The sequence below is a fragment of the Branchiostoma floridae genome, chromosome 1 (assembly GCF_000003815.2).
Source record: "Branchiostoma floridae strain S238N-H82 chromosome 1, Bfl_VNyyK, whole genome shotgun sequence".
Taxonomy (NCBI): domain Eukaryota; kingdom Metazoa; phylum Chordata; class Leptocardii; order Amphioxiformes; family Branchiostomatidae; genus Branchiostoma; species Branchiostoma floridae.
In genome coordinates this window covers 25400403-25419348 of record NC_049979.1, presented here as the reverse complement: position 1 = coordinate 25419348, position 18946 = coordinate 25400403, and the positions used below count along the sequence as shown (strand labels likewise).

The following is an 18946-nucleotide window of genomic DNA, read 5'->3' as shown; positions in this document are numbered from 1 at the left end:
ACGGTGCTCAAAATCTCCATGGTTCGTTGGGACCTCAGTAACTACCAACGTTGCAAAATTCAATTCAAACAAATCTATCAACGGGATCTTGGGTTATATTTGCGTAGCCTCTAACATGCTTCCCAGGTCGCTGGAGCCTGGTAGAGGCTAATATTTGCGAACACAATCAGAAGCAGAACAGTACCTCCGTCTGCAGTGAAGTCATCGTATCCATCTTCCGATGTTTTTGTTGTTTGCTCTCAATGATATGTGCACTTCAAAATTGTAAAAACAAAAGTAGGGATATGTGGGTATTATACTAGTTATAGGCTATTTCTTGTGTCATTGTTTTATCAATGTTCCTTTGTACTGCTTGACACGTTGTTGTTGTTGTTCATTTTTTAATCTTGTTAAAGCGAAAAAACATTAGCTTACCTTATAAGGGTGTTAATTTTCTATGTGTCAATGTTATTGTTCTGTTCTGTTGTTTTGTCACAACTAAGAGTCATGCTATCCAAATGCACAGAAAACAATAGTTTTCTACAAGAAACTCTTGGGTGATAAAATAGAGATACCAATTATAAAGATGACGGAAGAAATTTCAGAGCCCTAGGGAACTGGTTAAAATTTTGTAGTGCAACACGTGTATCATACATACACCACCTACCGATTACTATCAGTAGTGCATATTTCGGCTCTTCGGAGTATGCTATTATCGCTATCCTCGTGAGCTATAACTTATCACATGTATATTGTGATTTCAAATTAGTCCAAATATACCTTCAAGAAAATCTACTTCGTTAGCTCCGCGAAAGAACAAAAGAATATTTTCTCGAACCAAGTCCTCCCCCGAGCCAATAATAGCTCCTACCGTGTAAGCCACGGGCCTCATTAATATGCAGGCTCTCTGATTCATCAATATGAATAAGCCTGCCGTCCAGCTGTCTCTTGTGACAGACTTTTCTGTTGTTTGGTGAGTCAAGAGGGAAGCAAGGAAGCGAGATGACCGTTGTGAAATCTCCACCGAAAGCAAAACGCTCGCAGTTCGCAGGTAAACTTGATTCTAGTTAAGGGTTACTATATTCTGCATTTTCTAAACTGTTTTTACATGTTGATATTGCCAACTTGCCAAGTGTAGACGTAAATTATAAACTATATTACTGCCAAACTGCTACAAGGGTGGTGGGCAACCTGGATATAATCAGGACTCGCATGATGAATAAACTTCAACAAGGACGTTATAAAATATATTAAACGTGTCGGCATAAAACCGGCTTGTCTTTTATTGTTCATGATCACAGAAAAACAGGCATGAATTCCTCTTAAACTTGCCTAGAAAAAAAGTAGAAGGCATTTACCATCATGTACCTCGTGTGGAACAATTTCACCGCCACTATTGATTCGTATTGAGTGACTCATTATTCATGTTCATGATTATGTCCACGGGGGTCAAAGATCCCGCATCTGTCGTATATACGTAACGTTGGTACTAATTAGCGGTTCACTAATATGTGTCTATAGTTCTACAGGTCATTATCACGCAGTTTCTAGGGGCGCAAACGACGACTGAGAACGCGATACCCACGGTCGATGGACGGGAGTATCATTTTTAACAAACCCTCGGTCCATAAGGTACACAATTGGAACACTCCCGGGGCACCCGTTGACACCAACAAAGAACTGCCCCCAGAAACTGTTTTCTCTCTAGAGAATTGTGGTAAAAATGACATTTTTTTACCTGTCAGGATTTGTGAAAAATAGTGACTCAGCTTTGGTTAAACATTCAGGTTAACTATACTTGGGCTAAGTTTGACAATATGCGATTACAAACGGCAAATCTGCTTGATCATACAGTCGCAGCCTTTAGTAACAGGATGGTAAGACCCCATAGGTTCTCATATAATTCGCCAGATGATGAAAATATGCATGGTTCTGTGCCTAAGAACCAAATCTTACGATCATTTCATCCGATAAAAAGCTAAAATATATTTTAATACTGTGTGATCGTTGAATTGAAAATAAGTGGCAAACCGATAGGATATTCTAGTAAACGTAGACTAATTTAATTTCTTTAGGGCTGTGTTTACCAACAGTATTACACAATAAAAGGTTGACAGATATTCACGTTCTCCTCACAAACAGTTGTCTATACTTCTTATACAACGACCAAAAATGAGTTGCAGCTTAGCCCTCTTGGACCATAATCTTGCATGAAGTCTATTGTGTGGAGATTGGTCAGCATGCGGGGCCTATATAGGGGGCACAGCCACCCATGTATGTGTATCAAATAACCCATTGGGTGCCCCAATCCCTCCCTTGACGAACCAGTTCACCGTACGCATTAGGCATGCTCATCTGAATACTACAGCTAACGTTGACGTTACTGACTGAAGAAAATTCTAAAGATAGCTCAGCCGAGTTTGGAACTAACCTTGAAGATATCGAATGGGCCCTAACGTTACCTACAAAACAATTACACAATGTTGTGGTCTTTTCAAACAAAATCTTTTTTTTTTACTTAGCCCAATAAACTCTCTCCCAATCGGGTCTTTGATACACCGACTTTGGTAAGGCTGATTGCAGGACAAAGAAGGTTATTTAGTACCATCTGAATTACCCCCAATTAATCGAAAAAATTACTTGTTCAAGCGCATAACGTTGTATTCATTGCCCCAGTCGAAAAATGCTGATGACTTCGAGGGAAAACCAGGGTTGCACCCAAACATGTGCACAGTGAACAAGGGCGTTTACGAATTGGGGAGCAACCGTTACTGCTTACATTGGTGCAGTCGCAGATTCTACCCACAGAAGGTGTCCAAACAGACAAATCCTTATCACGGTACCATGTGACAATCATTTTAGACAAAGGAGGGGCACAACAAGGGCACGACAAAGGCGTTTTGAAGCTGGTAACCTTGTTCATCAAACCCACCCAGTATGGTTATGAACGGATCTCCCCGCAGCTTTGTGCGTTGTGCTGAATTTAGCTCCTTGGCTTGGCATCCACGAAAAAAACGAAAGCAAGAGCATAACATAATCTGTATTCTTTCTACTGTCCCCATACTGCCTAATACGGCACTTAGAGCACAAACTTGGTGTTTTTCACATCTTAGTCAATTTCGACACACGACGGCGATTTTGGACTTTAGGTACTCAGCACGGATTGGTGACATACGCGTAAAAAGTAGTTCCGTCACAAAACAGAACTACACTGGCTAAGCTTCATTATTTGGCTCAGAAAATACAAAACATGTGAAAAACGCAGAATATAAGTGCTAACTTTTGCAAGTTTAGCCCTAGAAAGTTATGTAAATAGTGAGTGCGAGCGGAATGGGTCTTTTAGTGTATCCCTCCGCTACAGACTATTCAGATGTGGAGAGTCGCCCGGCGGATGTGGCACGCTCTAACAAAGTTGAAAATTTTATTGTCTCTTCGGCTATTTCCGGACATTTTTCTCGGACAGAAAAGGCCGACATTCGCGTTGTACCGTCAAGTGGGGCCACCATGGTCGGTAGAAACGTTGATATATTGAGTCCGCGGACACGGGGGGATGCCCCGTCGGGGGCCAGCAATGGGCACGTATCGGACGACAGTAGCAGCGACGAGGAGCACGGTAAACACCCGTTCTGCACCCCTCACATCTTCTTGTCTTTGTCTGCCCACTTTTGAAGAAAAAAAGTGTTGATCATTGACTCGTTTTCCGTTCACAGAGGCTGGCATGCGGGTCGGACAAGATTACCAAGCATCAATTCCCGAATGGAACCCAGGTATTGTATTTTCCTCTATTATTCTGCTTTTATAACGTGACCTTTTATGACTTTCGGGAATAGAAGTTTACCTTCGGGGTCATTTTGTGGGAAACTAAAACAGTATTAGCTGATTATCCTCTCCAAAGTTGATCTTGTATTGAGAAAATGTGCATCACTTTCACAATCATAAAATATTAGCTTTCATAATGGCTTCATATGGTAAAAAAATGTGCACCTTTGGGGCCTTTCCCTCCACCTGCCTATGGAGGCTTATTTGCATATTTCCTTTGTGAAAAACATTGAGATTAGTGCAAATGTAGTTTGAATTGTCTGTCAAAACTGCCAATGATAAATCATCATATACCATTTAATGTTTTTTTTCCACTTTCGTAACTCAATGTTACCCTCAGTCTTGTATTGTTATAACCCTGAGGTTCTTAATTTATATGCTAACCTCATTTTAGGACATGGTGAACAAGGAAAGGTCCTTGGTGCCCTTTTTTTGCTAGAATGCATGTCAAAACACGGATAGGTTTTTAAACGAATGCTGAATTCATAATTATTACAAACTTTGTGGTAAAAGGTTAAGGCAAATCCTGTGGTAATGCTAACTTGGCCATATGCCAACATGACGACATCTCAGTCAGTGAATGAAAATGGTGCCCAGATTTTTTGCCCATGGGATTTTAAGCGTTTATGTGGGAAATTTAGTACGCATGTATATATAGATCAATGTTTTTAAATCCATTCTGTAGGTACTTGTGTATTTGGTTTTTAACGAGGCCGTATCTTTACTTTATGAATCATAAAATGATCATTATTTTTTTCTGATTATATGCCACAATTGAAATGAATTTTCTCTAGTACAGTTAAAGTTTGCAGCTGATTTGGTGAAGATATTTGTGGAGAATAGATGATTTCCAACGGGGTGTTAAATTTTTGGAAGCCGATGTCAGTTGTTTTAGTTGTTGCAATGTGAGTTAAAAGTGGACACTTGCTTTTTAAAAGAGTGCTTTTAAGTGAAAGTTTTGTAAATGCTGTAACCTCATATTGAATTTGAAGTCCTGCTTGGTACTGTAACCTTACCGTAATCTGCCACATTAGGAAAAAAACGCTGAAGTACAAAGATCTACTGGCAGCAGCATGCAGCATCAGTAATCCCTGGGGAATACAATACACACTTCAAATATCCATGTGTTCAATACCTGTTTTAGAAGCCCTTGCTATCTTGCTGGATCCCAGACTTGTTAGCTTTAGGGCTTTAGCTTATGTCAAAGTCGTCCGTCTTTGACACACATGTACGACACGTTTTTTGCTTCTTGTGAACACACCTGCGGCGTCGGGTGACAGATATTTTATGGCCCTTTCGTACGTTAACCTCAGGGTAGATGTACGACTGCTCACGGCCACCCGGCGAGATCTCTGACTCTGTTTTCCTTGTGTGAACGGAAATGCGTCGCCCGTCGCTTCTCGACGCCTGTTTGCTGGCAGCAGGAGGTCAGGAGTCATATGTTAATTGCGTTCTCCCGCTTCGGAACCGACACTACCTCGGTCAAACTTGTTTACCTTCCATTTCCCAGTATTTTTTTGTTTTGTTTGCTGTTTTATACGGAACTTGTTTCCTAAGGATGACAGAGGACAACAGCTCAAAGTCAAACTGGAGGAAACTCACTGTTTGAGGGAATGGGTTTTCTGCGCATGGAGAATTTACGTGTGCGCGTGAAAAATGTGCGCGTGAAAAAATAAAGTTCCTGAAATATGTCAGAAAATGTGTAGCAAGGAAACTTAACATTTAAAAATCACTTGAAAATCACTCAAATTGAGATTTTGTACTCTAGAATGTAACAATATGATGATTAATTCCATTTTGTGCCATCTTGTTTGAGCTTTTAAGTATAAAACTGCAAAAACTTAAAAAATTTGCATATTGTCACGCGCAGATTTTTCACGCGCAAGTTCTTCACGCACACAAAACCCCAACCCGCTGTTTGATAGGAGTGTGGAACAGTGACAGGATAAGAAGGAAAATGGAGACGGTTAGAACGACGGAGTCATATGCAGAAACAACACGCCAGTTGAGGATCTCTAACGCAGTAACATCTATTATCATAATACCGGTACGTTTACGACGATTTCTCTAGCCATACTGATTTGACAAATTTTCAACGCATCATTTTCTCCACTTACATGTTGCTGTTATAGGTTACCCTTGCCACTTCTTCTGTGTAACTTTTCTGCCACTCTTGTCCTGCTAAAAGCGTAATATTGTAATTGTAACACGCCGCGGAATTACACGGCGAACGGGCGCGTGGTTGGGAGGGGGTAAAAAATACCGGTAGGAACGAGGAAGAAACACGGCACAGTTAACTGCCGCTATGTACATTTATACATCCTCTGATGTTCCTTCCTTTTCTGTCAGTAAATGCATAAAACATAAACATACATGAGCATACAAAATGTCATGAGAAAACGGACGTATACTGTCAAGAATTTTCATTTAACTTCTGTCCGTCACAACCGCTATGACGTAACACTTCACTGCTAGCGTAGATATAAAAATGGCGGGAAAATGGCTGCGTACGTTCAATTTTGCCCACTCAGTCATAGATCCGGGCTATTATGCAACGGTCCTTCACACTTTTACATGAGTTGTAGGTCACCAACAGAAATTCAAGATTGTTGTTGAATCATGTTCGTCTTGTGCCGTGAGCATGTGTAATCATGATCTATAAATTTGGCAATGAATGTGACAGTGTGTTCGTCCCACGACGAGCTGCCTACCCCGAAAAAGATACTGAAAACTTTTGGCCTTGTTGTCTGCGAATGCATTGTTATCGATGCTTTGTAAATGATGTATTGGACACCTAGATGTCTGAAGTGTGCACAGCTCAGAAATAACTATTGTTGCATGTGTAGATCTCTTTAAGTTCCAGTATTTTGAATCTACCGGTATAAGTCTTACTACCGGTATTATGCCAATGCATGTTACTAGTGATAGAACATTTTCACTACAAAACTGAGTTTGTTCAAAATGCACATGTTACACGGTGTTGTGGTCAATGGGGGGTCAACAGTTTTTTACATGTGGGGTGCAATGGGAGTCCTTGGTCTGTGTGTGTTTTATCATAAGTCATGTGGATCTGAACAGAGTCAAGTGAAGTCGTACGACAAGAAATTTTCCTCGTGTGAGCCGGTCCATAGACAGCCTCCAATAGTTGCTATTCTCACTAAGTTGACGACGAACAACAAGCCTTATATGTGGCCATGTTAGGGTACCCATTGGAATTATGTGAGGTGGCATCGACTGGTTTTCCAATGTGTAACGATCTCGGGTGTCCCACATGCACCATAATGCATTCCTGTGCTGGGGGAGTCCTGCAATACTTCCTGACCTTGTGTCAGAAGATGAGCATCACTCACAATGATAGTCACACGACTGTAGATTGTTGTTGGTTTTAAGCAGACCTTAGTGCTGGAGGTTGCATTCACTGTTACTATGCTGAAGCAGATGTATGGAAGGGATGGTCAGATTTTCTGGCAGTCAGATCTTACTACCCAACATTTGCTTGGAGATTAGCTTCCATGATCACTTGTGACCTTATTGAATGGACATCTTGTGTTGTATCTGGCATCTTAGATGCCATCTCCTTGCAGATACTCCTTGCCACCTCTAGAGATACCTTTAGTTTTTGGCAGTAGTTTCCACAGCCTTCACTTGCGTGGTGCGCTAGTTGTATTTTTTCTTTTACACATTGGAAAAACAATATCTTACACCTCTGTGAGTTTTTAATATGTCTCAACTTTCAAGGGATGATTGGATGAAAAACAATACCACCCCTGAATTTGTACTTCCATTATACTACTTTACTAGTCTCTCCCATTGACCCTGTGACCTTCATGAATGATGTTTTAACCTTATCACTCTTTCAAATCTTACCTCTGCAGTGACACTATCTTCCCACTCACTTCCTGTCATTGCACTCTGTACACATGGTGTAACCAGCTAAACTCTTCTGGCCGGTTTACTCCTCAATTTGTTCCATTTCTACGGTTTTCCAGCGACCTGGAGTGTGGTAGAGACTAAGCTATAAGGCCAAACCAATTCAATTTGTTGCTTCTCGGATGTCCCGATTTAGTCCCAAGAAAAATGATATAGGTTTACATTATGGTAATAGTAGTGATTAAAGATAAATGCAACACACATAATTTCAGTATAAAAACATCATCATCATCATGGCAGGGTGTTGTCGCTCTCTAGAGATATAAAAACAATTCCCTTTATTCAGAATATTCAGTGCTATCAAATCAAAGGAAGACATTCATTGGATAAATCATGCCATGAAAAGCTGAAAACATGACGACTGACCTTGTTTTTTGTGTTATATAAGGCCACACCAATTTGATTTCTTGGTTCACGGATTTTTTCATAAAAAATATGGAGCAAGAGGGCGAAATAAAAATAAAAAATGTAAAATGGTTGGGGTAAAGGTAAGGGCTAATCCAAAACATAAAGAATGAAAAGTTTTCAGCTTGAAAAAAGTACAAAAACACTATTACTGTACAGTAACAGCACCAGTTCATTGAAAATTACAAAAGTAGTGTCAGTTTTTATGCTTGTCCCTTTTTTCATGAATGAAAAATATAACTGCAATAATAATACCCACATTTTAAGGAGCTTATGATATAAAGGCCAATTTGCTACACCAGAAAGTTGGTGAATGGTTTCATTAATGGTGAAAATTTGCTGAGTGGTAATTTTTATTTTTTTTTTCAAAAAAATAGGAGCGAGCGAATCCGTGAACCAAGAAACTAAATTGGTGTGGCCTAAGCCTCATATGTTCACCCCAGACTTTTGCAAAAAATTTTTTTTTTCGACCGACCGCCCCAATATTTTTCTAAAAAAATCCGAGAAGCAACAGATCAAATTGGTGTGGCCTAAGGGCAAAAAACATTTCTGTGTTGTGCAAAGAACTGTAACCTCATGTTCCCGCATGAACACTGCGAGAAAACGTATTCAGTCCACTTTTGCATCCATGACTTTTTGCATGTTAGAAACCATTTCAGATCCACCTGTGAGGGGGTTTGGAAAAATTTGGAATCCATTCCAGAGCGTCCATGATTTCGGCTTACCAAAATGAATAAGATTAGATTTGTGCATCATGAATAGGGCTTAAATTCACACAATTCAGATTTTTTTTACTTGAAAAAATATGACCATTTAGGATATGTATAAACCCCCAAATGCTCACATTTTGTCACATTTTATTATGTTGCACGATACCCTTGTCCTTTTTAGATTTTGCATTACATTATCAATGTAATAAAAGTCAAGTCAAGGTTTGAAATGTCAACCAGTCTGGTACTAGTATGTTGTCCTTTTGGCTCCTGTGGTGCCATCTGGGTCTATCATAGATGTTTGTTTCTTTTGCCTGACCCAAGAATACACATCAGTATTAGTAATAGTAATACTATTACCTCCAACCAGAACAGAAGAGGTAAAATAAAATGTAGATTATGTGACATCCACTTAGACAGGTGGTGCTGGCATTATCATCCATCTTGTCTGTGAGAACAAAAACATGGTGCCTGTGCACCTGTTGGCATGAAATTGGATACCAGAGTCTATTTATGGGTCACATAAGTACAAAATTAACATCCCCAGTCTAAGCATTTAACCACAGAATTGTATACTCTTAAAAAATAAAAGATGGTAATGGGAGAATCATTGAATTGAGGTCACAGATTTTGATTATAAATGTTGAGTTCTGTGAGACAACCACGCTTTATGTTACATTGATGTAGGGAAATATCCTGCGTTTGTTTGCAAATGTTTGCTTTGTTGTTCCTACCCTGACGTACATGTGTGTTTCTGGTGTAAGTTTGTGATAAATTCCGTTTCCTCATCTAAAATCTGAAATCCTCAGGTGAAAAGCAAAATTATAGAGAGGATTGTAGATATGGCATTGGGTTGTTGACCTTATATGGTATGTCTCTGATGGTGCCCACAAAGGCTTGGCCGACAGGCATGACGAATGTATGGGAAAATTGTTTACTCCAGTCACTAATGTAGGATTATATTTTGCTTCCATCTTGCTAACTACCTGCTGCATATTTCTTACTTAGGCCACAGCATTGCTGCAAGTAAATTTTATGGATGACATCAACACGTTCTATAATTTTTGCCTGATTTCAGAAAATAAATTTTTTTCCTCCTTGGGGATGGTCAGATAGACCAAAATAGGCAAACATGTTGTGTTGTTGTAGCCAATAATCATACTTGTAGAAGTGACACTAGGAAGGTATCCATGAGTATAGTTGCAGAAGTGAAACTTGTTGGACAGTTGTAAAAGTGCCACAAATATGGAAGCCATCACTGTAGTTGCCAGCTTAGCAAGTGATACCAGTGTACCACACTGGTATCACTTTTACTACACTAGTTCACTTCTTTGAGTTTGATACAGGAAAGAATGCCTTGTTAGTTGTGATGCCACGTTTTGTCACTTGAAATCGTGTTAGGATGTTTATGGATTGGTGTCTATTTTAAAAATTTGCCAGCTTATTTTTGTACCCGTCTTGTTTTGTTGCTATCTCATTATGGCGTGTATCGGCTTCATTGTGAACAGGCATTATGGTGAATGCTGCACTTAATAGGATTAAATCCATTCAAAAATGTTCCTATCGCTTCTTGTGGTGGCGTCCAGATTTCTGCCAGTTTGCACACGCTCTGATGGCAATACCACTGAGAATGATGTCTTCACACTCCCTTTTCTCGGAGCTGTGTTCATAATTAAATGGAGCAGATTTTGACAATACCCACATTCAGAGCATGACGTTCGCGATGGGTGTTCATGAATATTAATTAGAGCAAGCTGGGTAATTTGAAAGACCCTTCCCCATTGGCTGTACCCGAGTTGACTAACCAGGCCATCACTTATACTAAATGTTGCGCGCCGATTGGCTGCGCCATATGGATTCAATTAGCAACTACTCACACCTGGTCCCACACATGTCTGGCATGGCAACATTTGCTCTGTCATTTACCATATATTTAAATGCTTGAAAACGGCGGACATTGAAAATAGAGACCCCCCGCCAAAAATGATAATGAGGTTCTTTTTGTAAGTATCTCATGGACATGACATTTGGCATGATAGTGCATTGCATGGGCAAAAATGTGCAGTTTGCGTCAGAAAATGGCTAAAAAACTTCAAGGCAACGAACTACCAAAAGACAGAAAAAAACATCTGGGGGTAATGGTCCACTCTGTCCTTGTGCCAAATGTCAGGTCATTCGGCCCTGGAACGATGGAGATAAATCCCCTTAGAGATTGTGACAGGAGAAGAAGAAATAAAGAAGAAGCAGAAACATTTCGATTACGATTTTAATAAATGTGCTTAATATGAATAGATGAAGATATGTATAAAATCTGTTGATCTACGAAATAATTTAAGAGTGGGATATATTTAGATCTTTTCTCCCTACGTGAGGGTCTGCATGGGGGGTCTCGACAACGGTTTACGTTGAATTCAGAAGAGCCCCCTACGTATTACGCTAAATCAAGGAAGGCAATTACGCTAAAGTTGGTCGCCTCGCTACGAATTACGTAGATAAGATGGTTTTCCCTACGAATTACGGGAAATAAAATAGGCTGCCTACGCCTTACGTAAAAGAGCATGCAGACCCTCCTACGTGATAAAAGCGGACAGAAATCAATGTTGTGGTTGTAGAGAAATCCAACACTGTGTTTTAAACCTGCCCAAAGCTATTTGTCAATGACAGAGGCTTATGCCAATGTCTATAGGTTCACCCTATATTTGGTTCTCAGAAATAGCTGATCACATGACCTTGATGTGAATTATTTGCTGATAATAACTATACAACAGGAATAGTTAACCATCCAGATTTCTTTAAAATATTGTTAGTGTTGGAGAAAATCACCTCTTGTACAACTTAAGGTTTCCTAGAGATTGGTTAGATAAGACTCTGAACCTTTGCATCCTGCTAATATTTGCTGACAAATGCAAGATATATGGTTTTCCTTTCAATTTCCCAACCCTATCAGTTATAAGTTATATGACTTGAAAATATTTATAAGCTCATTTGAAATATTTGCAAACCCCAATAATACAACAAGGGCTAAATGTGAAATTAGGAATGAATATCAGCAGTTTTTGCTATTTTGTATCTATCCTGTGTAATATACATGTATGTATAATGTTGTTAGACCTTGCCTTCTTCTGATGAATATATGAATTGACAATGTTATTGTGATCCTGTGCTTTAAGTTTAACTGATATTTGTACGACTACATTTATTATATGTAGATTTGTTGATTTTGTTTTTGAACGTCTATTTAAACAACAAAGTAATATCTGTGATACTGTAAATGTATGTAAGTTCACGTGATTTAATTTCGCGGTAGCAGGAAATTTGGGACTTTTCGCGGTGGTTTTAATTTAAGTTCGCGGTAGCACCATGCACTGTAGTCTCTTACTGCTATGGAAAAATGTTTGTGGTGGTTTTAAGTTGGTGGTGAAGCTGCCACCACGAAAACCGCGTACATTAGACCACCACGAAAGTTTCTGCTTTTACAGTACTTTCAAGACGAGATGATGACAATGTTGTTTTTACAATTGCAGAGTCCATGAAGGAAGACCCAGCACAGCTCAGACACGATGCACTGTTGGTATGGGCCCCATGCATGGACATCAATGATACTAAATGTAAGACCAGCATATTCTTTGGCTCTTTTTCAAGCCTCAGATTAGGGCTGTTTTTTTCTAGTCTGTGTTTAGGCGGAAGTCTTGTATTTCAGAAGAGTATCCGTTTTCGTAAATCTAAAAGAAGAGGTATTTTTTTGAGTTAGAAAAGATGGGATATGATTGATTAAAGGTGTGTCGGCCTTGGGGAAGTGAAAAGGACAAGGATGAAATCTTAATTCATTGAATACTCTTGTGGGACTATAATTTCTCCCCTGTAAATTGATATTTACAGACTTCTAGTAACAACGAGTAACCACCAGGACTTAATATACTGTAAATGCATTCAAATTTGCGGGGATTTAATTTTGCAGTAGCGGGGAAAAAGACCTTTTGCAGTGTTCTTAAGTCCGCAGTAGCACCATGCGATGTAGTCGCTTACTGCCATGGAAAAATGTTCCGGTGAAGCGGCCACCGCAAAAACTGCAAACATTAAACCACCGTGAAAGTTTCTGCATTTACAGTATTGTGGGAAGGTCACAAGACTTTCAATAGAATCTCATTGATTAGATGGTCATTTGGCCTTGTGGATAGGGGGCATATAAGGACAACTAATATTTTCTCAAGGTTTGGTTTGGTTATACACCTTAGACCCTCCCGCAACACTGTTGTATTGGTTAACAAAGCTCGATTTTGTCGCTTCTGCGGCAGAAAATGTTTACGAGACAGGATTGCTAGTCCTGCGCTCAATCGTATATGACAATAAATGTAAATTGGAAACATATAGAATGTAACTGAATTAGATTTTGGGTTGAGTGAAACTTTTGAATTCCTTGGACAGCCTAATATTGAAACTATCAGTATAATCACAGACTCAATGTTGGCTATTGTGCTGCACTGATCTTTGACATTTAGCAATATTCCTAAAATCATAAAGGGAGACAAATGTCATTTTGGAGAGAAAACATATCTCAGTCCACTCATATAACACATTCCTTTTTCCCCACAGTGGATGAATACATCAATATTGCCAAGGAAAAACATGGATACAATACAGAACAGGTAATTGATTAGTATATCAGTATATATTTACCATGGTAGTACCAAGTTTAGTATGGTAGGGTATGTACAATTAAAAACATTATGTACTTTTGAAACAAACAAACAAACAAACTTTTGAAGTAATATAGGAAGATTGTTATGACACAACCCCTGTGTTTTATTAATTTGTTTTTGTAATATGGCATAAATTTGCACTTCATTTCTAAGCGAATGTCCTAAAACCGAATGTACATTTGTATGTAGGCCCTGGGTATGCTGTTTTGGCACAAGCACAACATCGAAAAGTCTCTGGCAGACCTGCCCAACTTCACCCCATTTCCAGGTAAGATCCTCCTAGTGTTAAGATTAAAGTTCAAGGGAGGAACAACTTAAAGATATTGGACCAAAGCTACAGCTGTTGTTTTGACGATATACTTGTATTGAACATCAGGGCTCGAAATACATTTTGGGGATTAGGTGCACTGGTGCACCCAGCTTAAAAAATTGGGTGCACCAAAAAATTTGTGGGTGCACCACTTAAATTTAAGTAAAATGTCAAAAAAAAAACTAATAACAAAACTTAGTTACAAGCTATCAAATTCTTAAACAAGTAACATGACAGACATTTTATTATCTTCCTTACACTTAGATGTCAAGAATATGATGTATACTAGTATACTCCATATCTTTCCCTACATGAACCTAAGAAAATATTTGGGGGCACCCTGTGCTCCCACTGAAAAAAATTGGGTGCACAGTTCCAATTTTGGGTGCACCTGGGTGCACATGCACCCAGTATTTCGAGCCCTGAACATGCATGTCGAAAATAGACGATTTTTGGAATTGTCCCTCTGCAATGGGGCTGTAGCTGTTGAGTGACAATTGAGCAACCAAAGTCTCTTGTTCGTCGTTGAACTTCACTGATTGTGTTTTGTAACAATTTTGCTTTTTGTTGTCTTTCAAGTCAAACTCTTACATCACAGAATTCTTTCAATTTTTCAATTTATCCATCTATTGGAAAGGAGCCTTCCATCTAAATGAATTTATCCATCTATTGGAAAGGAGCCTTCCATCTAAAAGAGAAACACATGTCCTTAAAGTGGTTGTTGATGATGTTACTACTTTATCCAATCATGACAGATGAATGGACTGTAGAAGACAAAGTATTGTTTGAACAAGCCTTCAGCTTCCACGGAAAAAGTTTCATCCGTATACAACAGATGGTAGGTCTTTCTATAAATCTTCAGAAATATCATCCTCTTATACGTATACTATCATCCTCATCTATAAGTATGATATTTTTGAAAGTACATATTGATATGAGAATTTTAAAACTGTTATAAACATGTATCATTTCACCACATGCATGGTCTAATATTATTAGTGGCACCTCTTATGAATATGAGGATGAACTGAACTGAACTGATTTCACCACATTGCTTTATAGCCTGGGTACCATCCGGAAAGTAGTTCGCTCTGGCGTTCATTATTTACTATATACAGTCGCTTCTAGCTCTGACATTCATTATACACTATATACAGCCGCTTCTCTGTGTTTCCGTCTGGGAACGCGGACCATCTAAACGTCTGGAATCGTCCAAATTTTGGACGCAGGCGCTGATTGGTCCCCACATATGAGCGAATTATGGAATGGTTCCAAGCGATCGTTCGAACAGGCGTTCCAACACCGGACAAGCTCTCCGTCTGCAGGAGGACATGTTGTCATCGAACGCGCGCTCTAGAACCTATTCCTTGATTCGCTCATTAACTGACGTTAGCACCAGACGGTTTGAATGCGCACGTCTCCAGACGGATAGCAGAAGCGAACATAGGAGCGAACTACTATCCGGATGGTACCCAGGCTAATTGCTTTAGACATGGCATTAAGATATCTTCATACGTCAGGTAATAAGAAATAATTAATAGAGATGTTATATTGATTATCTTTTGTCACATCATATTGTATAAAATACGACAAAATAAATGTCTGCACCTTGAATGCCAAAAGGCGGGGTTGTATTTTTTGGCAATATATTACTGTACGTTGTATATGAAAATATAGTACATATTAAGATCAACTCCTATGCTGGAAAGTAGGAATTTCCAGAACTGGATGGATGTCACTAACAGTTGTAAAAAATATAAATGTCTGCATGTAAATAGGATAAGCATCTGTAATGTCATTGCATGCACTGCCAGTATTGTAAATCTTGAAATATGGTATTTTGAAGTTTGCCGTTTTACAGCCATTTCTCTACCGCAAACTAAACAAATCACGAATCAGGCATCAGCATTTCCATTGTTTTACTACTATTGCTTCAATCCACTAGAATTACAGCTCTTTGTGGCATGAAATAAGAGTGCTGTTAGAATCCATCATTCAATGCATTCAGAAAATAGAAAATTGTGACAGTAACTGAGTAAGGTTGGGAGTTGGGACTTATGATATTGATGGTATAACTCTTTTGTTCTGTAGCTTCCAGACAAGTCCATTGCCAGTCTAGTGAAATATTACTACTCCTGGAAGAAGACTCGGACGAGAACCAGTCTGATGGACCGACAGGCACGCAAACTGGCAACTCAGAAGGACCAGAGCGACAGGTAACATACATGGAGGGAAATTATAATTCTACACATTACATGACTGTATGTCTTTGGTGCTTCTGGAAAGCAGCACCATCTAGGGATCTTGTTTCAAACTGCAGCATGTATAACTATAACAAGGTCCATATTGTAATCATTTTTTTTCAAATCGTTAACAGTTGCTTTTGTAATACTCACACTAACTCACTATCCGGTTTATTGTATTGTATTGGTATAGCAACTAAATTTAGAGCTACATCATGCTACATTCAATTTGGTAATTTTTGCTGTAGATCGTAGTCTATATTATTGACGTATAAGATTGAAAAGAATAAGATTTTTAACAAATAAATGAAAAGTCAGATGGGCCAAGCATGTAAAATTCTTCCCTGTAATTGAATTGTCATAACCAAAACTTTGTTGCAGCGAGGAAGATGGTGAAATGGACAACGGCAGCGATAGTGACTTTGATCCAGAAAAGGAAGGCAAAGGGGGAAATACTGTAAGTTATATCATGACCTGCTGCCCCCCCCTCCAAATCTGGACAGAGACCACAGCTTCAGTCCCTGTAAAGGGGTTGACTTACAGACTGTTCAGTCCAAGATTTACTAGTTCATGTACAGAGCTGTTGCTCTCTTCTAATTCAGAACTGAATTATTCCATTTAACAAGAAAAAACAACAACAAGTAGATGCTAAGAATTTAAAGTAAGGCACCTATTGTCTTACATGTATCTTTATGACCAAATTTGTTCCAAAAATATCACCAGAATTCACAGCTTTTGGGACAAAAGTTAGCTAAAAGAAGTTGAAATTCTTGGCAGAACTTGGTAAAACAAAGGACTCGACAAGGGCCTCAAGCTGTGGTGGTGTCCAATTGTTTCCCGTAGCCTTTAACGTCCAGGTTTGGTTTTTCAGCGAGAGTGAATCCTCCTCCTCAGATATGGATAATGACAGCGACAGTGACTTTGACCCCGAAAAAGAGTCAGTGGTGTTTAGGTCAAGTTCAGTAGTAAGTGCAGAGCGGTTGGTGTCTGATTTTGTTCCAGTTTGGAGTTCATACCAGTTCTGGTTTTGTTGTTTACCACTGAGACAGCTCACAAAAATGATAACTTGCCTGTCATGTCCACGGACAAGCATCTTGAGCTGTGCATGTGACATGACGAGTGTTGATGAGAAATAACAAAACTAAGGTCCATGTTTTTGTTCCGGGCCAGAGCATCGCCATTTTCAGCTGAAGCACTTGTTCTGTCCTTGACTTTGAATACTAGAATGTTGATTCTTTTGCTTAAAGAAATATTGACAATTGTTACACTTACAAGTTGCTGTTTTGCTCAGTGAGTTTTGCACTTTGGAATATTGTTTAGAACAGTTTGGTTACTCATTAAAGGGACATGTGTTTTGCTTTGTCACTAATGACCTTATTGCCATGGGTGTGGAACATGACTAACAGATATATTAACCCTTGTCCTGCGGGCCCGGTTATATAACTGGATGCACATGCTGTGCCTGTGTGCGGGTCCGGTTATATAACCGGCTGGGGGTATTCCCCACAGGAACCTTTGTGGCTTCTGTGTGGTAACCAGGAACAGCTGGGAAGAAGATGGGGGCTGCATGAATGGGGTCAAGGGTCAATATCCTGGTTGCGCAATCAATCCCAGAGCTCTTTGCGTGCATAAATTATGTTAATGAGCCAAGATGGCCGACTGTCGTCTGCAGATATGTTTTTTCATGTTTTTTTCGTGTTTTGGGGCATAAATTCTTAGTTTAGGCGCTAAAATGTCAAAGTTAACTTGGTAACAAGTGCATTAGGAGCCTTTCCCCACTGATTCTGAGGCAGAACATCCAATTTTGGGCAAGAATGGTGAAGAAATGCTGACGAACATGAGAAAAGAAGACATAAACGTGAACTTTACCATTTTTATGGAAAATTACCCCCCCACGCAACAGGAAACGAATTAGGACAGTCTGTTAAGCTGCAAATTCGACCTTAGTTACTTTTGTGGAGGTCATTAAGTACCTTGATGTGGCAAATAATTAGTGACATTCGCCCGCCTGATCATATGTTACATTATTCTATTGAACAGCCTTTTCAGCACCCAGGACAATACCTAGCCATAAACTCACCTGCAGTGATACCTGGGTAAATTTTTTTGCTGCATATGTGGCTCTGATGTTGTCAATATGTCATAGGAATGTTGTAGTGTTGATACTAAGATTATTTATGAAATTCAGGTATTATTAATACAAAAGTTTATGAAAATAACTTGTTTTATTGATTTATTACCCTTGCATATCATTTTTATGACTCAGGGTCAAACTTTCAAGACATTACTAAAAAGTAGAGACTCTCAGCTTTCTATTGATGTGTAACATTATAGGGTTACTTAAATGCAAAGTAACTAAAAAATAGCAAAGTAAAAGCATTTCCCATACTTTGAAGAGAGTCAAAAATGCCCAGCACAGGGAGGGTATATGGGTAAAAAATTGCCAGCAGGACAAGGGTTAAAGAAATCAACTTGAAAGTATTTTAAGAGCATCCGCTACATGTATGTACACACGTATGCATAAAATGCTATTCAGGTCAATGATAATCTTTTAAAAAATTTGATTTCATTTTTATTTCTGCTGTGCGCATAATGATAATTATGGAGGGAAACAGTCACTCCTCCTGGGTTTACAATAATAACAAGTGCATCTGCATCACACTGTTAATATAGTTTTTCATCAATCAGTGACTGTTATTAAAGGTAAGCAAACGTACCTCCAAATTTTCGATGGCTATCCAGTCCATCTTGCTCACAGAGTGACCTAGTTCTTGCGAGAGTTGCAAGAACTAGGTCAAGACTTACGTGGATCGTGCCCCCCACCCTGCCTCCTTCCGGAGTAAGGTTAAC

At 39.2% G+C, this 18946-nt stretch overlaps 1 protein-coding gene across 11 annotated transcripts in view; it reads left to right on the top strand.

The window, feature by feature from the left end:
• The first annotated feature begins 862 nt into the window (after nucleotides 1–862).
• LOC118416743 (REST corepressor 3-like) overlaps nucleotides 863–18946 on the top strand; it is a 25396-nt gene continuing 7312 nt past the window's right edge. For 3 of the 11 annotated variants that reach the window (XM_035822022.1, XM_035821989.1, XM_035821975.1), the window contains exons 1-8: nucleotides 3008–3592; nucleotides 3690–3746; nucleotides 12368–12451; nucleotides 13437–13489; nucleotides 13733–13811; nucleotides 14609–14691; nucleotides 15945–16069; nucleotides 16968–17061. In XM_035822022.1, the coding sequence (XP_035677915.1) occupies nucleotides 3310–3592; nucleotides 3690–3746; nucleotides 12368–12451; nucleotides 13437–13489; nucleotides 13733–13811; nucleotides 14609–14691; nucleotides 15945–16069; nucleotides 16968–17061 (858 nt within the window). In that variant the 5' untranslated portion in view covers nucleotides 3008–3309. Of the gene's footprint in view, nucleotides 1031–3007; nucleotides 3593–3689; nucleotides 3747–12367; nucleotides 12452–13436; nucleotides 13490–13732; nucleotides 13812–14608; nucleotides 14692–15944; nucleotides 16070–16477; nucleotides 16554–16967; nucleotides 17062–18946 lie in introns of those variants that run through there. The other 8 variants (XM_035822052.1, XM_035822045.1, XM_035822005.1 and 5 more) reach the window with 6 other exon arrangements.